An 18,554-nucleotide genomic window follows, 5' to 3' on the forward strand; every position below is an offset into this window, starting at 1 on the left:
TGTCAAAAAACACCCATAAATGTCTTACTATTACAGTATAACCTTTTTAGATCGTTTTCATATTTTGTTAGTCAAATAAATAATTATGAATCACAAAGCCACATTGTAAAAATTCTTTATTTGCATCCTTTAGAAAAATGTAAATACATATTTACTCAGAAAGTTTTCTGCAAAACAGCGTATATCATAAAGTTGACAGACTGTAAGTAACTGATCATCTCAACAGATCGTAGATTTACACGGAAATACCAACAATTAAAAGAAAAAGAAAAAAACCTCTCCCAGAAAAGAAAGACACACGTTTACCCACTCTCTCACACTCTCTCACACACACACACACACACACATTAATCCACCCATGAAAGGTACCGAGGTGCGATGTGCAAAACCTCTGTTACATTTAAAGATAGTAGTTTACAACCCCTGATTACATCATCATTATACATTTATGCTCTTATACTTAAACAAAACAAAAGGTTCAGCAGCTTTACTGAAAACTAAAAACTACATTCATTCAAGTGATATTTTAACTCCATAAAACATCAAAATAAGTTACCATACAAATGTACATACAGTATAATAATAATGGTCCAGAATATTGAGTGTATAAGCTCAGACAAAATGTACCTTTTCTTTTCTATTATGAATTAAAGGAGAACTATATTGCTTTCTATTGCTGATTCTGAGCTGGCCATACAGCGTCTTCACCACCAGGCGTCACTGTCTTCCCATTACAGTGCTTTGTAGGGGGGGAATCCTTTGCTCAAACTACAGTCTGTACTTAAAACTCTGTTTTTGTTTAGTTTGTTTTGAGAATTCCAACACACGCTTAAAAAAGGAAAAAAAAAGGGAAACAAATTAATGGAAGGACGGGCACTGGGTGGTCAAATTAAATTGTATTAATTATTTAATCAGTCAATGAATAATTGTATTAATTATTTATTGGTCATCTAGGCACCATGGGTGTCGTAGGGGCCGGTGTCAAGTTTGGTTCTGATGACCCAGTTTACTTACAACGTAAGTCAATCCATTCAGTCCAACTGTATTTCTAACCCACTGCAGACTGCTGTCTGTCCCAGTGTCTCACCCACAGACACACAACTCATTGTGATAATGGCCAGTTCCAACAGCCTTCGATGGGACCCGTGTCATTTTGTTCGACCCATTCAATGCGGGGACGCATCTGTGTGTCATTTTGGATTTCTTTGGCTACAGTCAAAAATAGCAGATTTACAAGCTCAGCACATTTTTGCAAATCTTTGAATATAAATATTTTTAAAGCGAACATTTGTAGCAAATCTTTTCTTCTGGGAGGTCCCTGGAACAACTACAAATGTTCGCTTTAGAGATTTGCAGAAATGTTCAAGATTTTTCCAAAAATAGCAGATCTACAAGCACTCGGTGCCGCGCTATGAGCTTGTAGATCTGCTATTTTTTTAATAGCCAAAGAAATCTAAAAATGACACAGATCCAGGGTGAAACTACTGTCTCTTTTATACTGATGCGGTGGGAAAAAAAGGCATAACGGGGGACGAGGGGGAGGGGGTTATTAGTGTGCATACTGAACCACATGGGCACAGATGCCCTTGAGCAGCCAGACCCTGGTTCAATGCCTGACTGGCCGGGAATCTAACCAGAGTATGTCATTGTATGTATATTAACTATAGTGCAGTGGTTCTCAACCTTTTCACCATCATGGCCCACTTGAAAATCTTCTGAAAGAACCGCTGGTCTAGTATTCCTATTTATCTGTGTCACATTGAAAACTCGTTTTGAGTTTTTAAAGAAAAGAGGAAAAAAATGCCACAAGTTGAGAATCACTGTACTAGTGTTTACATTGTCCCCACATAAAAGCATAAAATGTCTCATGAAAAAGCATAATGCATTCATATTCGTTTTGGGGAAAAAAGGGGGGAGAAAAAAAAGACCTTTGAGTAAAATGGTGTCTTTCTAATAGCTGAGCCACAGAGCCAGCAGTTAATTTTGTGCAAAAATATTACATTGAACGGGAATGGAATGTTATTAAAAGAGAAGAAAAGTGTGTTAATATGATGTAAACTACAGAAATAAAACATTTCCCTGCACACTTCAAATAGAAAGTTCACTCAGTAACGCGCTAGCCTATGTAATATGCTTCTGTTTTTCTGTAAAGGATGTGTTAACTAAATGGAGTGGTGGATTCATTCAACTATTCCTTGTCTAGATGCTCCAAAGCTTCACCCAAAAAAAAGAGACATTGAACAGATTTTACACAGAATAAATACTGCATTCTGTCGACGTGTCATTCTGGGTTTAAGGCCGGCAGAGCGAAAACCAAAACAGAGTATGCAAATTCAGAACGCAAACAAAACAAAAAGAAAAAAAAACATGAAAAAAACTTGTATGTGTTTTTTTCATCTGGTCAGCAGTGTTTGCTAGTGTACTTTACATTTCCTAGTTAGACCCCCACGCTCAAAAGTGTTTTGTAATACAGTTTAAAAAAAACTTTAGCGTTAATTTAACTCCAAGAAGTGTACAAAATGGAACCAAATGGACCCTTAGGGGTCGACAGATTATTTTGACTTTTGTACTTCCGACATGCTTAAATCATCTATCTGCTGTAAGGTACTATCTGCCTCTGTCTTAACCACTCCGACAACCTCCAGAGTTATCAACTTTTCCTTCCATAGACGTTGATTATTTGCCATCTATGATCTTAAGAGGGAGAGAATCATTTTCTATCCGGGAACGCAACCGTGTCATTTTTAGATTTCTTTGGCTATTAAAAAAATAGCAGATCTACAAGCTCATAGCGAGAGTGCCGCGCCATGAGCTTGTAGATCTGCTATTTTTCGGGAAAGATCGTGGAAAAATCGTGGGTCTTTGAATATTTATATTTTTAAAGCGAACATTTTTAACTCAAATCTTTGCTTCTGGGGGGATTCTACAAATGTCAAATGTCTTCTAAATCCTAACAGTTTTTTTGAAAAAAAAAACGTATGTCGCTATATCAGTGGTTCTCAACAATTATATGCATTTGCCCGTGGACCGCCCATCTCAAAATATGTTGTTCCAGGAACCCCCAGAAGTTGTAACAGTTAAAAATGTTCGCTTTAAGAAATATATATATATATTCAAAGATTTGCACAAATGTTCATGATTTTTCAAAAATAGCAGATCTACAAGCTCATAGCGCAGCACTCGGTGCCACGCTATGAGCTTGTAGATCTGCTATTTTTGAATAGCCAAAAGAAATCTAAAAATGATTCACAGATGCGTTCCCGGTCTTAATGGGTTAAAGGGCTTTGATTACAACCAACCCTGGAAAACCCTGGAAAAAGTCAGCGCAGGTATGTATGTCGCATCTCGTTGGCAACCTCGTAGACGTCAACCGCACGATTTGGAGCTCTCTACATGCGCCGTACATAGAACAATAATCTTCTACACAAGTACTTGTTGATCGAGATCCTTACGGGTTCCATTTGGTTCCATCTGTTCTGTTACGCTCTTCGGAGTTAAACCGACGCTTACGTTTTTTTTTACCATGTAGGAATGTTCTCCACCTCAAAAACCACCCCCAAAAAATCTAACCCATTAACCTGGAATCTGATAGACCAACGTGTCCACACAGCAGTAGTTAGGTCGTTAGGTTAACGGCATGCCTCTCATCAATACATCTACCCCCCCACACCCACACACACCCACCCCCGCCTCATCTACAACCGTCTTAACCCATCGAGGCCTGAGGTTCCGATTCTGCAAAATGTCTTCTAAATCCTAAACGTTTTTCTGAAAAATGTTATGTTTCTATATCAGTGGTTCTCAAACTTTTTCACGTCGAGGACCCCCAAAATGATATAATTTGGCCGCGGACCCCCATCTCAAAATATTTTGTTCCAGGGACCCCCACCAGAAGCAAAGATTTGAGTTAATGTTTGCTTTAAAAGAAAAAAAAAATATATATATATATATATATATATATATATATATATATATATATATATATATATATATATATATATATATATATATATTCAAAGATTTGCACGCATTTTCAAAACATTTCAAAAATAGCCGATCTACAAGCTTGTAGATCTGCTATTTTTGAATAGCCAAAGTGTAAAATAATGCTTTTTTAGCTCAAATAAAAAAATGACACAGATGCGTTCCCGGTCTTAATGGGTTAAATCTCAGCTCTCTCACGGCCTCTCTCAATACAAACAAAAAACGAAACCAAAAAATGGTAGAGTGGGGCGTGAGGCTAGCTGACTGGATAAAGGTCCCCCCCCCCTCTGAAGAACCTAGGCACCATGTGCCTGGACCGCACTTTGAGAACCACTGGCTTTAAAAAAATATATTGTGTTCTGAGGACACGGTATATTAACAGTGCTTCAACCAGCATGTCGTCCCCCCCCGCCTGCCTCAGCCCCCCGCCTCTCTACCCTATATGTGGGTCACGGACCAATTTCTATGGGTTGTGAGAACATACCCCGTTTATTTTTGGTTTCCTTACATTTTGTTTTTTAATTATTAATTTTCCATAAACAAATTCCCCCCAAAAAAATCCCAATTTTAAAAACAAATACAAAACGTTTATCAAAAGAATTCCATTAAAAAAAAATTCTAATAAAAAAAGAAACCCATTAATTAGAGAGGGGAAAAATATCGACTTTTAAGAGGTAGTGAAAATTAGCAGATCTACAAGCTCGTAGATCGGCTATTTTCACTAGTTTGGGTGCCGGAGGGAGAGAAGTTTCACATTTCTCTTTTGGGGGTCTCGAGCTAAAAGGTTTTGGGGAACCAACTGCTCTAAAGCCAAACTAAAATAAAACATTACAAACAATAGATAGAAGGACAGGCTCTCTATCTAGGCTATATATTCCTCTTATCATTTTAAAGTACAGTAAATGTTGAACCTGCATAGGAGTGTGTCAGCTACCCTCTCGCCGGATTTACACCTGGAAACACTCGATTTACAAGCTCACAACGCGTTGTTGTGGTGAGCTTGTAAATCCTCCATTTCTCCAAGTATAGATCACCCTTGAGACGTCAGAGCGCTCTGTTGAGTCCTCGGTCGTGTACATGTTTCTCTCTTCATCTCTTTAACTTCCTCTCTTTCTTCTCGCTACATAAATATGTTTCCTCTCTGACTCTCAAGGCCCTGAATGATCTACAGATCTACACCAACGTCACGACGGAGTCTCAGGCTCTTTCTTTACCTCGTCTGCATCGTGTTTAGTTTGACCAGCCGTATCTGGATCGGCTGTGCTTTCGTCGACCGCAGTATCTAACTCAGCTTTAGATTCACCAGCAGTATCTAGATCAGCTGAAGTTTCATGAACAGTATCTAGATCAACTATTAATTCACCAGCAGCAGTATCTAGATCGGCTGTAGTTTCACCAGCAGTATCATCTAGATCAGCTGTTGTTTCATCAACAGTATCTAGATCAACTGTTAGCTCACCAGTATCATCTAGATCAACTGTTAGCTCACCAGTATCATCTAGATCAGCTGTTGTTTCATCAACAGTACCTAGATCAACTGTTAGCTCACCAGTATCATCTAGATCAACTGTTAATTCACCAGTATCATCTAGATCAACTGTTAATTCACCAGTATCATCTAGATCAACTGTTAATTCACCAGTATCATCTAGATCAACTGTTAATTCACCAGTATCATCATCTAGATCAACTGCTGATTCGTCAACGGCATCTAGATCAACCGTTAGCTCACCAGCAGCAGAATCTACATCATCCATAGACTCATCAACAGTATCTAGACCAGCTGGTGTTGGAGCAGCAGTGACGACTTCAGACTTCACTTCTAGAGGCTCGTCACCATCTGCTCTCACGCTCCCTAGCCGCGTTTCCCTCTTCACTTCTGACGGCGGCTGCTGCTGCTGCTTGCTGTCAGCGTCAGTGCACTGGAATGCTGCTTCTCCGTCGGCCACCACTAGTTCTTCTGGACTTTCCGGTTCTTTTTTCACAGAAGGCCGAGGGGCGTCCAGAGAGGAGGACTCCTCCACCAGAGAGGACGACGAAGACTCCGCCAGAGAGGAGGAGGGCTCCTCTACCAGAGAGGAGGAGGTCGACTCCACTGGGGCAGGTTTCTTCGTAGACAGGTCCAGCGGCATCATGTCCGCGCCGTCGTCCACCGACCCCAGAGGAGCGCCGGCCTGCAGCTGCGTCACGATGGCGTTGGTCAGCCGAGAGAGACCGGGCATCAGACCGGGGATCAGAGAGGTAGCTTTGTGCAGTGCTGCGCTCACGTCGCCGCCGCCGCCGCCCGCCGCCGACTGGAGCGCCACGGAGAGCTGATGGGGCTGGAGGAGCGTGAGCGGCTGGTGGGCCGGGTTGATGCCGGCCAGGCCGTTGGCTAAGGGCGAGGCCACGGGGACAAACAGGACCAGGTTGGCCCCGGGGGGGGGCTTCTTGTCCAGGGCGATCTGCCAGACGCCCGACGGCCCGCCGCCCGCCGGGCCGCCGCCTCCGACCGACACGCCCTGCGGAGGACCGCAAGTCTGGTCCAGTCTGAGGGCGGGGCCGTTGGAAAGGCCGGAAGAAATACCGACCGCTAGGTTTACCGAGGAGGGGGGTTTAGCCGAGACGGGACCGACGGGGGGTTTCACTGAGACCAGGGAGTTCTGTGGGACCGACGGTACGACCGTGACCCCAGCCGTGGGCTCCGTGACCCCAGGCCTGAGCTTCTTGGCTGGGGGAGCAGGGGTCTTTGAGGAGGGGGGACGTTTCTTTGGAGCACCCTGAAAAAAACACAGAAACGTCAGAATAATGGTGACAGCCCCCAGCTGTAATGTTATAATAAGATTTATTATTATTATTATAATAATAATAATAATAACTAGAACCAACATTTCTTAGACATTTTAACTCATTCACTGCCAGAACTTTTTTATTTTTGCGTCTTATTTTTTCATAGAAAAAGAAAGTACTCAGGAGCCAAGATACAAAATGTTTAAGTTTTAAGTTAACAAGGAAGTGGATTGGAGTCTAGATCTTCAACAAATCATATCTCCTTGGTCTTTAGGTTAAAAATTAAATAAATAAATAAGAAAAAAAAAAGAAAAAAAAAAAAAAGTTTTTTTTTTTTTTTTTAAGTCGTTTTAGTCGTTCTTGGCAGTGGGGGCTTAAAGGACAAAAGTCGTTTTAGTCGTTCTAGGCAGTGAATGAGTTAAGTGTGCCTGCAGCTCGCTAAGTCTGTGCAACCTTGTGTTGGAGAGGTGAGGGTGAAATAAATGAATGTATTGTTTTTTGTTTTTTATTTTTGAATTTTTATCCCACGATTTTGTAACCCATATTTTTCACCCAGTGCCAATTGCCTATGTAATCCTGGGCACTACTCTCCCTCTGCCAGCCTAGGGAGAGCCCAAGCTGAAGCTCATGCCTCCTTCAATGCATGAGGAGTGAGCAGGCCGCTTCTTATCACCTGACAGGGGGGAGTTTCCCCGGTAGGACGTAGTGCGTGGAAGGAACACGTTATTCCAACCAGTTCCTTTCCCCTCCATCAAGCGCCCCGGCTGACCAGGGGGAGGCAGTATAGAGACCAGGATTACTGCATGTTTTTATGAGGGTATTAACTACCCTAGGAGACACGGGGAGAACATGCAAACTCCACACAGAAAGGCCCTTTCACCAACCCCACCTAGGGTAATGGCACTGATGACGCGGAGGAGAGAACACGCCCCCAGCGCCCACAGCGTCCCCGGCGGGAATCAAACCCAGGTCTAACTGGTTTTTGGGTGGTGGAAAATGGCAACAAAATTTCAAGCACACAATTCCCGGCCAAGCCGCACAGGACCGTGCGGCAGGAGTGGTCGGACGAAGTTTCACGGGAAGAATATTATGTATTATTAAGTATGGCGGAATACAATAAGTGTTTTGCCATTGCATGGCAGGCACACTTAATAATAATAACAACAGCGACAGCCCCTCGCTGTAACATTATTATAATAATAATAATGATAATAATAACAACAACAGCGACAGCCCCTCGCTGTAACATTATTATAATAATAATAATGATAACAGTGACAGCCCCTCGCTGTAACATTATTATAATAATAATAATGATAACAGTGACAGCCCCTCGCTGTAACATTATTATAATAATAATAATGATAATAGTGACAGCCGCTAGCTGTAACATTATTATAATAATAACAACAACAGCGACAGCCCCTAGCTGTAACATTATTATAATAATAATAATAGTGATAACAGTGACAGCCGCTAGCTGTAACATTATTATAATAATAATAATGATAACAGTGACAGCCGCTAGCTGTAACACCCACAGGCTCAGCATGGGTTCCAGGAGGAGGACTTACTGCAGGAGGACGCGCTCGCCCACAGTGCTTCAGGTGCCCGTCGTACTCCTGCTGGTGAGGGAAGCCCAGGCCGCAGCGCTGGCACAGGCAGGGCGACTGCCCGGCGTGCCCGCCCATGTGTGACATCAGCAGCAGCGCCGAGTGGAAGCCCTTGCCGCACTCGGCGCACGACAGCAGCCTCTGGTGGACGCCGGCGTGCTTCTTCAGCTCCTCTTTGGTGGCGAAGCTCTTGCCGCACTCCATGCAGCGGATCTCGTCTCCCTTGGAACCCTGGTGCCCCCAGCAGCCCGTGTCCTTCTTGTGCTTCTGGAAGTCCACCTGGTGGTCAGGGGTGGGGAAAAAAAGTACTCACTTTTTTTTTTTACTTCAGTAAAAGTATCAATAATGCAATGTAGAAATTAGGTGTGTGACGATTAGGGCTGTCAACTTTCCTCAGAAATGATCGAATATTTTAAAAATATATATTATTTTTTTTCCAATCTTTTTTCTCATTTTTTTTTTACAGAAACAGTACAAAAAAACGTGTATGTAATGTATTGAGTGCTCGGATCCAATAAAACATATCTTTTGTTTGTTTTTATAACTTCATAATTGTTTTTTGTATTGTCCCTGTCAAATAAACATTTAAAAATAATATATATATATTTTTTTTTTTTCGAATATACATTTTCATATTCGAATATGCATATTTTCCCAATATTCGAAGAATATTCGAATATCGAATATTCGTTTGACAGCCCTAGTGCCGATATATCGTCCCGCGATATATCGTATCGTGAAATTAGAAATTAGCGTATCGGCACACCCCTAAAGTACCAAAAGTAGAAAGTACTTATTATGCAGAATGTCCCATTTCACAAGTTTTCAAATGTATACAAATATTTTGAAAATAGCAGATCTACAAGTTCACAATGCGTCGCATCGCGACGCATTGTGAGCTTGTAGATCGGCTATTTTCAAATGGCCGAAATGTATGTTAGGGCTGAAGTGGGTAATGCATGTTAAAGTAAAAGTACAATATTTGCCTCTGAAATGTAGTGGAGTAGAAGTAAAAGTACTAGAAAATCGGAAACACTCCAGTAGAGTAAAAGTACCTAAAAAATTGTACTTAAGTACGGTACTTAGAGTAAGCGTGAACTTTTACACCACCGCACCTGGTTGTAGAACACCCTCAGACACGCCACACAGTGGATGCTCTGGGGTTCGCACTTGTGCTGCCGGTAGAGCTTGGCCAGGCGGAAGTGGCGCTGGCAGCGGATGCAGGTGTAGGGCAGCAGGCCCAGGTGGGTGAAGCTGTGCTTCAGGAGGGCGTTCTTGCGCGAGAACTTGAGCGGACAGTCGGTGCAGTTGTACGTGCGCTGGCAGCGCTTGTGCCGGTGGCGCTTCAGGGAGCGGTCGCTGTGGAAGGTGCGGCCGCACGTCTCGCACCGCACGCTGCGCTGGTGCCACTCCATGTGCTGCTCGCACAGCCGCAGGTCGGTGAAGATGCGCTTGCACAGGTCGCACTCGTAGAACTCCTTCTCGAAGTGGTTCTGCGTGAAGTGGAACTGCAGCTGGACCTCCGTGTCAAAGTCTTTCAGGCAGATGCGGCAGACCACGGGCTTGGTGACTCTGGTCTGGGCGTGCGTACGCAGGTGGAGTCTGGAAGGCAAGGCAGGTTTACTTGTAAGGGACATTTAACAAGGCGGGTTTACTTGTAAGGGACTTTTAACAAGGCGGGTTTACTTGTAAGGGACACAGAAATGAAACACACTATGTAAAAGGACAATTAAAAACTAAAGTAGCAAAACATTTAACTATTAAAATAAGAGTAAATTACAGGTTTACTTTTGTTTGCTTTATTGTTAAATTGGTTCTAACTGTAATTGTATCCTTGCTCTGTAAAGCACTTTGAGCTGCATTTCATGTCATGAAAGGTGCTATACAAATAAAGTTTATTATTATTATTATTATTACTTGTAAGGGACATTTAACAAGGCAGGTTTACTTGTAAGGGACATTTAACAAGGCGGGTTTACTTGTAAGGGACATTTAACAAGACAGGTTTACTTGTAAGGGACATTTAACAAGGCAGGTTTACTTGTAAGGGACATTTAACAAGGCAGGTTTACTTGTAAGGGACATTTAACAAGGCAGGTTTACTTGTAAGGGACATTTAACAAGGCAGGTTTACTTGTAAGGGACATTTAACAAGGCAGGTTTACTTGTAAGGGACATTTAACAAGGCAGGTTTACTTGTAAGGCACATACAAAGCAACATACATATATACATATTAACCCATTAACTGCCAGAGGTATTTTCATATTTTTTTAGCCAGTGCCAGAGTTTTTCATTGGAAAAAAAAAGTACTCAGGAGCCGAAATATAGACTTTTTAAGTTTTAAGTTAACAAGGAAGTGGATAGGAGTCTAGATCTTCAACTAATCATATCTCCTTGGTCTTTGGGTGAAATTGGAAAAAAAAAAGTAAAAAAAAAAAAGAAAAAAAAAATCCATTTCACGTAGATCTACGCGATTGGCACGTGGCGGCTTTAAATCGGTTCGCGTAGATCTACGTGATTGGCAGTCAAATGGTTAAGCAAAGAAAACTACATTTGAATTAGTAAAAACAAAAGCAAAAAAAGAAGTTAAACACGCATCTCCTTAATAGGGAACACCTATTCAGGACACAGAAATGAAACACACTATATAAAAGGACAATTAAAAACAGTAAAAACTAAAGTAGCAAAACATTAAACAACAACTATTAAAATAAGAGTAAAATTACAGTGCAGAAGAATCTGAATAAAAGGCAGCAGCAAACAAAAGGTTTATTAAGCTGTGATTTTAAAAGAACAGAGGAGTTGCTTTGCAGCAGACCTGCAGTTTTATGGGAGTTTTATAGACATGATGCATGATCAGTGGTGACTCATGACGACTGAGAACTAAAAGATCAGAGATGTGTGTGTGTGTGTGTGTGTGTGTGTGTGTGTGTGTGTGTGTGTGTGTGTGTGTGTGTGTGTGTGTGTGTGTGTGTGTGTGTGTGTGTGTGTTATGTTTAACCTGTAGTTGTAGATCTGACAGAAGCGTTTGCCACACTCGGCGCAGCAGTAGGGCCGTGTGCCGGTGTGGAGGTTCATGTGCTCCTGGAGCTTGATGCTGGAGGGCAGCGTCAGCTCACACACACTGCAGCGGTACTCTCCTGATGTGGACTCTGATGAGGACAGAGGAGAGACACATTAACACACACACACACACACACACACACACACACACACAGTGCAGCGGTACTCTCCTGACGTGGACTCTGATGAGGACAGAGGAGAGACACATTAAGACATTGATGCGTTCTTTCCAAAAAAAACTCATAATTCCACAAGGGACGACCTAACACAGCTTTAGAATGATCGATCGTCACTCAGAGAAGAAGCAGTCGGATGTGACGTCCTTCCAAAAAAACAGGAAGCCATCCACTTCCTGTTTGGGATTTTCAGAAAAACAGCTGTAACAGCTGGGGCGGCCATAGCTGAGTGGTTAGTGAGCCCGCCTAGGGAGCCAGAGGCCCTGGTTGCCCCAGGTACGATTCCAGGCCAGGTCAGCATATGTGTCGATGAAATGAAATTTGTCCCTGAGCAAGACTCTTAACCCTTAATTGCTCACAGGCCCTCATTGGAAACAAGCCCGCAAGGACTTTCATGAACGTCCTGTTAAAAAGGAATTATCCTTACTTTATTTTTTTTTCATTGAAAACCACCCGTTTTCGGACTAAAGCCCCAAAATGGCGAATCGCGGTTGGAACGTTATTGTCCCTGTGGATTCACAGATCCCTCCGCCTACTCACAGGAACTTTTTTGCATGTTTTTTTTTTTACACAATGAATCTTCCACATCGTTTCAACGATCGTTGATTTAAGGTAAAATAACGCTGGCATGGGGATAGAAAACTATGTTTAATATCTTGGCAGTCAATGTGTTAACACACACACACACACAGTGCAGTGGTACTCTCCTGATGTGGACTCTGGGGATAAAGGAGAGGAGAGACACATGAAGACCTGGGACGCATCTGTGTTATTTTTTTGATGAGCTAAAAAGCATTATTTTACACTTAAGCTACTCAAAATCATTTGGCTATTCAAAATCATTTTCATTCATTTAGTCGACTAAAATGTATTTTGGCGGTGCCTTGATGGCGTCGTAATGGCTGATTTTACTCTTTAACACCCGAGCTCAACCAAACATAAAATGACTTGTCTTTTAGTTCTACTGGATCTCTTCTCCTCTAGATCCCTCACTAACATTTTAGTCTAGTTTTTATTTGTTGACGAAATTGTCAATATATTTAGTTTTAGTTATCGTGGCTAAGTTTTTATTTCGTTTTTTAGAGAAATAAGGTAGTCGACGAACATTTTTCAACCATATAAAACACAATACCAATAGAGCACCGAAGTCTGACGTAATTTACACATCCTACCTGGGTCGCGTTTTTTTTCCCCTGTTTTTTTCCCATAGACGTGTTTAATATCGCGTCAAATAAGAACCGTGTTCCAAAAATTCATATCTTATGGATATGAAGCATCAACTGACGGTGAGAAAATGCTAATGTTAATTCCACCGAATTAGTAAAATTTTCGCCAGAAACAGACTGTATCAAATATAAGTGACTGACTATCATAAACGATACAGAACCTCCTCCCTGACAATATCGCCGAGACAGTTTGTTTATTTTTGGACCACAATTCTTATACGAGACGATTCTAAGACGACCCAATGTTATTCTCCATAGAGAAATTACTTCCGCGACCCAGGGGATGAACGAGTGACGTCAGGACTTCTGTATTTTTTAAGGGGAGAAATAAATAGAGCGCAAAAACACAGTGGAAGCAGCAAGTCAAACAATGCTTTGGGCGATTAAAACCAGGAGTGGATGATGAGACATCATACCTATGTCCACGTTCAGACCTTCACCTTCCACATCTTCATCCTCCTCCTCCTCCTCCTCCACCTCGGAGACCTCGCTGTCGTCCGAGTCCGACTCCTCCTCCTCCACCTCCACCTCCACGCCCCCTCTGGACCCCGCCCGTCCTGATGCTCCTCCGTAGGCCTGGTGCACCGTCAGGAAAAATGTCACAATTATATCCAAGGGGTGCACACAACTTTTTTTTGGTCTAGTTCTCAGGGGAGCGCCTGGATAATGTTACTTGCTGCGCACCAAATAAATAAATAAATACATTTTGCCGCGACACGTCTCGCAGGATGGATAAAAGAGGGATACATGGATACCTTGTCTGCTCCTGTTATCAATTGTTTGCACTATGTTGATTAGGGGTGGGACGATATATCGATATATCGATATATCGATATATCGCGATACTTTCTCCCGCGATAAATAATCGATATCCTCCCGAAAAATATCGATATTAAAAAAAAAAAAAAAAAAAAAAATTTTTTTTTATTTTCTTTTTTTTAGTTTGGGATACGTTGTTTTTCCTACTCTGTATTTGTGTAATGATGATTTTGAACTGTTTGGTGCTATTTTATGTGTTTATGAATTGAATACAAGGACTATCGTGATATATCGTTGGTGAATTTTCATGCAATATATCGTGATATCGCAATATATCGATATTTTCAGATATCGTGATATATCGTTGGTGAAATTTCATGCAATATATCGTGATATCGCAATATATCGGCATTTTCAGATATCGTGATATATATTGTTATCGTGGGCCTAATATCGTGATACATATCGTATCGTGAGGTACCCATATCGTCCCACCCCTAATGTTGATGTGCTCTTTGCTTTTGTCATGCTTATCAAAAGCTGGGTAATCTCTCAAGAACAGATTCTGCTCTGCGTTGGAATCTGTCGTGAAGGTTCGTCATAACATGTACGCAGTAGCCTACAAGTGGGCGTGCCTTCAGATCAGGAAGTAGGCCGCGCTTTACCCAATCAAATGTAGTGGGCGGGATTCACGTGTCCGTCGATCCTTCCCCTCGAAACCGAACGAAATTAATTTAACAATAGCGTCCGCGGAGCAGACAAAACCACGGAAAGATATTCACATTTTAACTTGCTCTTTCATCATAGAAACAAGTGGGCTTATAACCAAAACGATCCATGTTCTCTGGGAGAAGTGGTGTTAGTGTTCCGTGTAGAAATATTGTTAGTGGGAATGAAAACATAGTCGCACCACCGGAAGTGATGCGCTGAAGGCAGACCAAAAACCCCGGTTTCCTTGCGCACGGGTGCTACGTCGTCATTGTCCCAGAGCCAATTGAGATAGTCAAAAACAGCAGAGGGCGCTGTTTTTCCTTTTCATTTGGCGCTGGGTTCCCAGATTGAAAGCTGGGTGACTGAAATTCTTTGTCCCTGTATAAAAGGCGCTGCTTTTATCCGCCAGATTACGATGTTCACGGCATATTTTGCACCACATCACGGTGCGTTCATCATCGGTGACGAGTTCATGTAACACAGCCAGCAGCTTGCTATGTGCGACTGGCTGTGTCAGGACTCGAGGCCACACTCACACATTCACGTGCAGCATGCGTCCCCCTCCGCCTCCGCCCCATGGGTGTGTATGGGGCGCGTATGGGGCGGACGCGTGCTTCACCGTGAATGTGTGAGTGTGGCTTCAGGAAGTAAATTCCTGTCCCAGCTGTTGGTACGCGAGTAGCGCCTCCCTTCGTCTGGTGTGCCGCGCCGCATGCATTTTGACGACGCATGCGCACTTGCGCACCAGTTATGTGCACCCCCTGATTATAACATCATTGTCTAATAGCAATTATTTGAGATGATCGCAATTATTTTTGCATAATCGTCATAACCGTTTCCATGTTGAAAAAATCTTCATACATTTTACAATAATAGCTAATATTTTAGAAAACCAATTATTTTAAAATGTCTTTTACTTTTACTCCACTACAATTATTTGAAAACTTTAGTTACTTTGTAGATTTTGATTATTATTAGAAAACATACATTAACCACTTCAGCCCTATATATACACATTTGAGCCATTTGAAAAATAGCAGATCTACAAGCTCACAATGCGTCGTGATGCGACGCATTGTGAGCTTGTAGATCTGCTATTTTTCAAAAGATATTTATACATTTGAAATGGGACATTCTGCATAATGAGTGCTTTTACTTTTGGTACTTTTAAGTACATTTTGATACCAATACTTTTGTATTAGTAGATTTTGAATTCCAAACTTTTACTTGTAACAGAGTATTTCTACATTGCAGTATTGATACTTTTACTTAAGTAAAACAAGCGAGGAGGCAGAAATTTGAGTATTGGAATTGGGCTTATGCATTTGATGCCTGTGTTTACCTTGCTTACTGTAAGTCACTCTGGATAAAGAGCGTCTGCTGTAGAGCACCGAAGTCTGACGTCACTGCCACTAGAGGGCGCTGTTCCACGGGTTCGTGGCTTTATTTTGTGCGTTGAAATCCCCATTGGGGAATCTTAGATCACGTCATATAAGAACTGTGTTCCAAACATAAACACATTTTTGTAAAATAAATAATAAAATAATATTCTTTTTGTCAGGGGGTGTGGCTCTGCATCGTTTATGATATTCATTCATATTTGATACAGCCTGTTTCTGGCGAAAATGGAATTCATTCTGCCTTAAAAGTCTTAAGAACTACTACTTCCGGGTCTGATATCACTGTCCCTTCAGCAGCCGTGTTCATGGGAAATGTAGTCTTTGGGTTGTTTGACTCGATTCTAGCGTTTACATTGTGTTACTCTTTGGGTAAATGTGTACATTTACACCTTCAGTCGATGCTTCATATCCATACGAGTCAAAACGCCAGGGTGGTGTGTTTATTTTTGGAACACAGTTCTTATATGAAGCGATCTAAGATTCCCCAATGAGGATATCAATACAAAGCCATGAACCTGCGGAAAAGCGCCCTCTACTGGCAGTGACGTCAGGACCTCGGTGCTCTATATCAGTGTATATCAACCCTGGCAAACGTCCCAATTTTGGGCCGGGGCTACTGCTGAGGTGTGCCACGCCGTTTGAAGGAGGTTTGAAAAAAAATCATTTTGAGAAAAAAAAAAAAAATATATATATATATATATATATATATATTTTTTTTAAACAATAATAATAATCAGGCATGCAAACAGCCCAGAGTTTTTTTTTCGGGTCAGGTGTCACACTATTGCCCTATTTGGATTCAAAACGGCTAGTGGAAGCTGAAAAGCTACAAGTTTGCATGTCTGAATAATGCAAAAACAGAAATATTTGTTTGCATTTGCTTTTTTTCTCCCCCATATATTTTCACGATAAAAAAGTGCGTATCGTATCGAAATCGTATCGAAGTTGTGTGCCCAATATCGTATCGTATCGTTTCGTGAAATGTGAAAATCGGCACACCCCTAGTGTGTGTGTATATAGATATACCGTATATATATATATAATTATAGATACCGTATATCTAGGTGTGCCCTGGGATTTTTTTGGCTATGCCAGGTGTGCCTTGGCACAAAAAAGGTTGATAGACACTGCTCTATATGCCTGAATTGTAAACAGTAAAAGTCGTACCTGTCCCGTGGCCGTGTGTTCCTGTCTGTTTCCAGGTTGTCCTCTGGTCGTGCGGTCGAGGCCGTTGACCAGCGGGCGCGTGGAGGAGGAGGCGCCGGTGGCGGCGACTCCTCTCCGTGCGGGAGGAGGCGGCAACGAGGCCGACTGTGACATGCGCGTGGCGCTGGGCGTGGTCCCGCGGACCATGGAGATCTGGATCTGACCGCCGGGGACCCGGGCGACGACGTCGGCCACGCCCCCCCGGGGAGACTCCTCATCGGCCGACTGAGGAGGAGGAGGAGGGCTGGGGGAGGAGGGGGGGGAGGAGGTGTCGGAGGACGCCAGCATGATGTTGGGAAAGCCCAGCTCTGTGAGCTGGATGTCTATGGTGTACTCCTCTGAGGCCATCATGACACGCTGAGAGAGAGACAGAGAGAGACAGAGATATACAGAGATATACAGAGAGAGAGAGAGAGAGAGAGAGATACAGAGAGAGAGAGAGTGTACAAATGTTTCCTTTAAAAAAATATATATATATATATATTCAAAGAATTTTCACGATTTTTCAAAAATAGCAAATATACAAGCTCATATTTGAATTGACAAAATATAAAATAATGGTTATAGCTAAAATCTTAAAATGACACGGATAAGTTCCCGGATTGAATGGATTAAGAGAGATGTGGATGTTACAGGTCGCGTAGCCCATGGGTTCCCAAACTTTTCAGCCCGCGACCCCATAATAAGGCGGCCATTGACTCGTGACCCCACCTAAACCTGGAGGTAATTTATGCACATTTAAACTTGCACGTTCGCTGCACATTTGAAATGTATTAAAATGGTAAAACGTACTATTTGTAATCATTTTCGGTTGTATTTCATCCATTCTGTTGAATTAAAAAAAAAGAAAAAAAAAAAACAGAAGTCTCGCTAGACGAGATTGAAATCTCGAGATTTCAATCTCGTCTAGCGAGACTTCTGTTTTTTGTTTTTTGTTTTTTTTTTGGGACAGTGTTCTGTCACTATGAACGTCAGATCTCATCAAAAAAAATTACAAAAAAAGCTATTAAAATATGTGATCTAACCTAAGGCCTATCCGCGCACCTTTTAAGCTGTGGCGGCTCAGGGGTGGAGTTATGACATTTTTCTACTGTACCATTCATCCTAAGATATCATAACGTCATAGAAAAGGTAAGAAAACTTTAGTCCAAAATTCTCCTTTAACCCACTTGGAAGCAGAAATGTGGAAATTCGTGAGATATAGATCAAAATGTTGGCAACAATAATCAACTAGTATCTGATCATTAAGTTGCTAAATCAATCGACTGGACCAAAAGGGGAAAAGGCCATTACACTGACAGTACACACCAGAGCAGAGAGGTTCTCAAAGTGGGGTCCACCAGGGTTCCAAATGGACCCTTACAGGTCTGTAACTCTGAGTGTACAAATGGACCCTTACAGGTCTGTAACTCTGAGTGTACAAATGGAACCTTACAGGTCTGTAACTCTGAGTGTACAAATGGAACCTTACAGGTCTGTAACTCTGAGTGTACAAATGGAACCTTACAGGTCTGTAACTCTGAGTGTACAAATGGAACCTTACAGGTCTGTAACTCTGAGTGTACAAATGGAACCTTACAGGTCTGTAACTCTGAGTGTACAAATGGACCCTTACAGGTCTGTAACTCTGAGTGTACAAATGGAAC

General features: G+C 42.1%; 1 protein-coding gene across 1 annotated transcript in view; it reads right to left on the reverse strand.

Annotated features, from left to right (window-relative positions):
- Positions 1-4,443: 4,443 nt before the first annotated feature.
- Positions 4,444-18,554, reverse strand: part of LOC308084833 (uncharacterized protein) — a 16,547-nt gene continuing 2,436 nt past the window's right edge. The window contains exons 2-7 of the mRNA XM_080427759.1: positions 16,870-17,265; positions 13,249-13,408; positions 11,369-11,519; positions 9,482-9,968; positions 8,328-8,645; positions 4,444-6,743 (exon numbers count right to left, since the gene is read on the reverse strand). Of these exons, the coding sequence (XP_080283885.1) occupies positions 5,169-6,743; positions 8,328-8,645; positions 9,482-9,968; positions 11,369-11,519; positions 13,249-13,408; positions 16,870-17,259 (3,081 nt within the window). The 5' untranslated portion in view covers positions 17,260-17,265 and the 3' untranslated portion in view covers positions 4,444-5,168. The remainder of the gene's footprint in view (positions 6,744-8,327; positions 8,646-9,481; positions 9,969-11,368; positions 11,520-13,248; positions 13,409-16,869; positions 17,266-18,554) is intronic.

Source organism: Gymnoscopelus braueri, assembly GCF_963280865.1.
Source record: "Gymnoscopelus braueri genome assembly, chromosome: 4".
Lineage (NCBI taxonomy): Eukaryota > Metazoa > Chordata > Actinopteri > Myctophiformes > Myctophidae > Gymnoscopelus > Gymnoscopelus braueri.